Source organism: Atta cephalotes, assembly GCF_000143395.1.
Source record: "Atta cephalotes unplaced genomic scaffold scaffold02607, whole genome shotgun sequence".
In the NCBI taxonomy this organism is placed as follows: Eukaryota; Metazoa; Arthropoda; class Insecta; order Hymenoptera; family Formicidae; genus Atta; species Atta cephalotes.
This window is the reverse complement of record NW_012132671.1, coordinates 1-2,115: the sequence shown is the minus strand read 5'-3', so window position 1 is coordinate 2,115 and position 2,115 is coordinate 1. Positions and strand designations below refer to the sequence as shown.

The following is a 2,115-nucleotide window of genomic DNA, read 5'->3' as shown; positions in this document are numbered from 1 at the left end:
ACCTAATATTTATATAATAAATATTTATTACAGTTGGTTAATGCCTTAACGACAGTAAGATCTGTCAACAAAACCGATGCAACAACTCTTCTAACAACTTTTGGCACATTAGCTAACATTGTAAGAGCACAACCCAACACTTTAACCTTGTGTCCTGGATTTGGTCTACATAAAGCTCAAAAACTTCATAAAGTTTTGCATGAATCTTTTCTATGCACACCAAAACTCTCTACAAAAAAATAAAGTTTGTCAGTACATGTATATTTAATGTTTTACATTAAAGTTTTATATTAACTGTAGAATTATTGCGCTATAATAAAATAATTAGATAGGGGTCACAACATATACACATAACCAAAAAATGTATATAAATTATAAAAAATAAAATTTTTTAAATAAATTATAAATGATTCATATGTACAATGATAAAAACAATGACTAATGAATTTTTTAATTTTGAATAAAATATGAAAATTATAAATTATTAAAAATATGATATATAAATAACGCTATGATTTATAATTCGCGCTAATTGTTTCTATTTGTGGATTCAACGAATTACATTTTAAAAAAAATAAAAATACCATAATTTAAAAAGTTCAGTTATAAAAAGCAAATATATGGGAGTTATGGCTCATATTTTGGATGTCGATTGATGCCGATTGCCGAAGTACTTTACCATGCGGCAAAGTACAAAGCGGTAGCCAACGAACATGCAGCTCCTAAGAAAAAAACAATATGTTATAATGTTATCTGTTCATCATTGAAATGACAGGTTTGAGAAGTTCATGAAAATGTACCTTAATCTATATGAACACGCCAAAACGCGAACTGTTCTTAGAACAACTTGTGATTTGTTGTGTATACCAATTTCAATAACGAGATGTGATTAGTTATGATTAGAGATTGCTGTAAGTCCATAAATTAAATGTCATGATTATTAATCGTCGAATACATGCATTTTTGTTTTTAAAATATTTTCAACGTTTATTTATTCCGTAATTCTTTTCGAGGTTATGAAAATTACTTTTCTTTTGTATACTGTTAATAGAGAGATTAGACTAAAAGATAAATAAAGCATTTTTCTTTTAATATTAATTTTTTTTAGTGTGAGGAAAAAATGGAAGACTTTGTACCAACACGTGGCTCTCAAGTCAAGAAAACTACGACGAGTGATTATATATCTGTGAATTATACAGCGCCAAAGAAAAAAATGAAATCTGCAGATGACTTAAATAATAAAGAAAAGCTTGAGGAATCTACGAAACAAACACCTGCTGAATTAAAACAACAACAAGAAAAAGAAATGAAAAAGTTGCGATATGAGATTATCAAATTTGGTATGTCTGGTTTTGAGAAACCAAAGGCGAGGAGAGCAAAGGTTGAGCTCGCTATTAGCTTAGGTGCAATACCTCCCAAGAACAGAAGGATGAATTACAAAGCATTAAAGACGCGTCAAAAGATAGAGAAAGAGAAGAAAAAGGAGGAAGGACACAAGTCTGGATTCACCAGTAGTTTACTCAAACCTAAGTCTAAGAAAGCACAAAAGAAGGATAGTGGTATTCTACAAGTTTATGGGAAAGTACCGAAAGATATCTTGCCCAAGAAAAAGAGCTGAAAATAAAAATAGTTTCTAAAACTTTACTAAAACTCTATACGAAATTAGTAGAGTAAAGTAGAAATATGTTCTAAATAAAATATCTTGTAAGGACTGTTAAGAATAAAAACTATATATTTGTAATTAATAATTACAATTAATTTATCAACTAGATATGTTTTAATTAGATTGTACACAAATTAATTTTTAAAAGAACAAATTAATAAAATTTACGAATTCAAAATAATACACAAATTGTGGTGGTTTCTTCAGAAAAAAGGACAAGGATATATGAAGAAAAAGAGGCAAATTTATAACTGCAAACATTTAAAATATTTTCTGTTGATTCATCGCTTTTTCATTACAACATCAACTATCTATTGTCTAACAATAATATCTCTTCTGCATGTTGTATACTATGTATGAAGAATAACAAGTAATAAAATAATATATTTTTTATATAATATATATATATATATATATATATATATATATATATATGTGTGTGTGTCTTTTTA

At 27.3% G+C, this 2,115-nt stretch overlaps 1 protein-coding gene across 1 annotated transcript; it reads left to right on the top strand.

The window, feature by feature from the left end:
* Positions 1-1,120: 1,120 nt before the first annotated feature.
* On the top strand, positions 1,121-1,618 carry LOC105625540 (uncharacterized protein C1orf131 homolog). The gene has a single exon (XM_012206862.1). The coding sequence runs from the start codon at positions 1,121-1,123 to the stop codon at positions 1,616-1,618; it is 498 nt and encodes a 165-aa protein (XP_012062252.1).
* Positions 1,619-2,115: the final 497 nt, after the last annotated feature.

Coding starts and splice junctions, on each gene's coding strand:
- LOC105625540 (XM_012206862.1), top strand. CDS start 1,121: ATGGAAGACTTTGTACCAACACGTGGCTCTCAAGTCAAGAAAACTACG.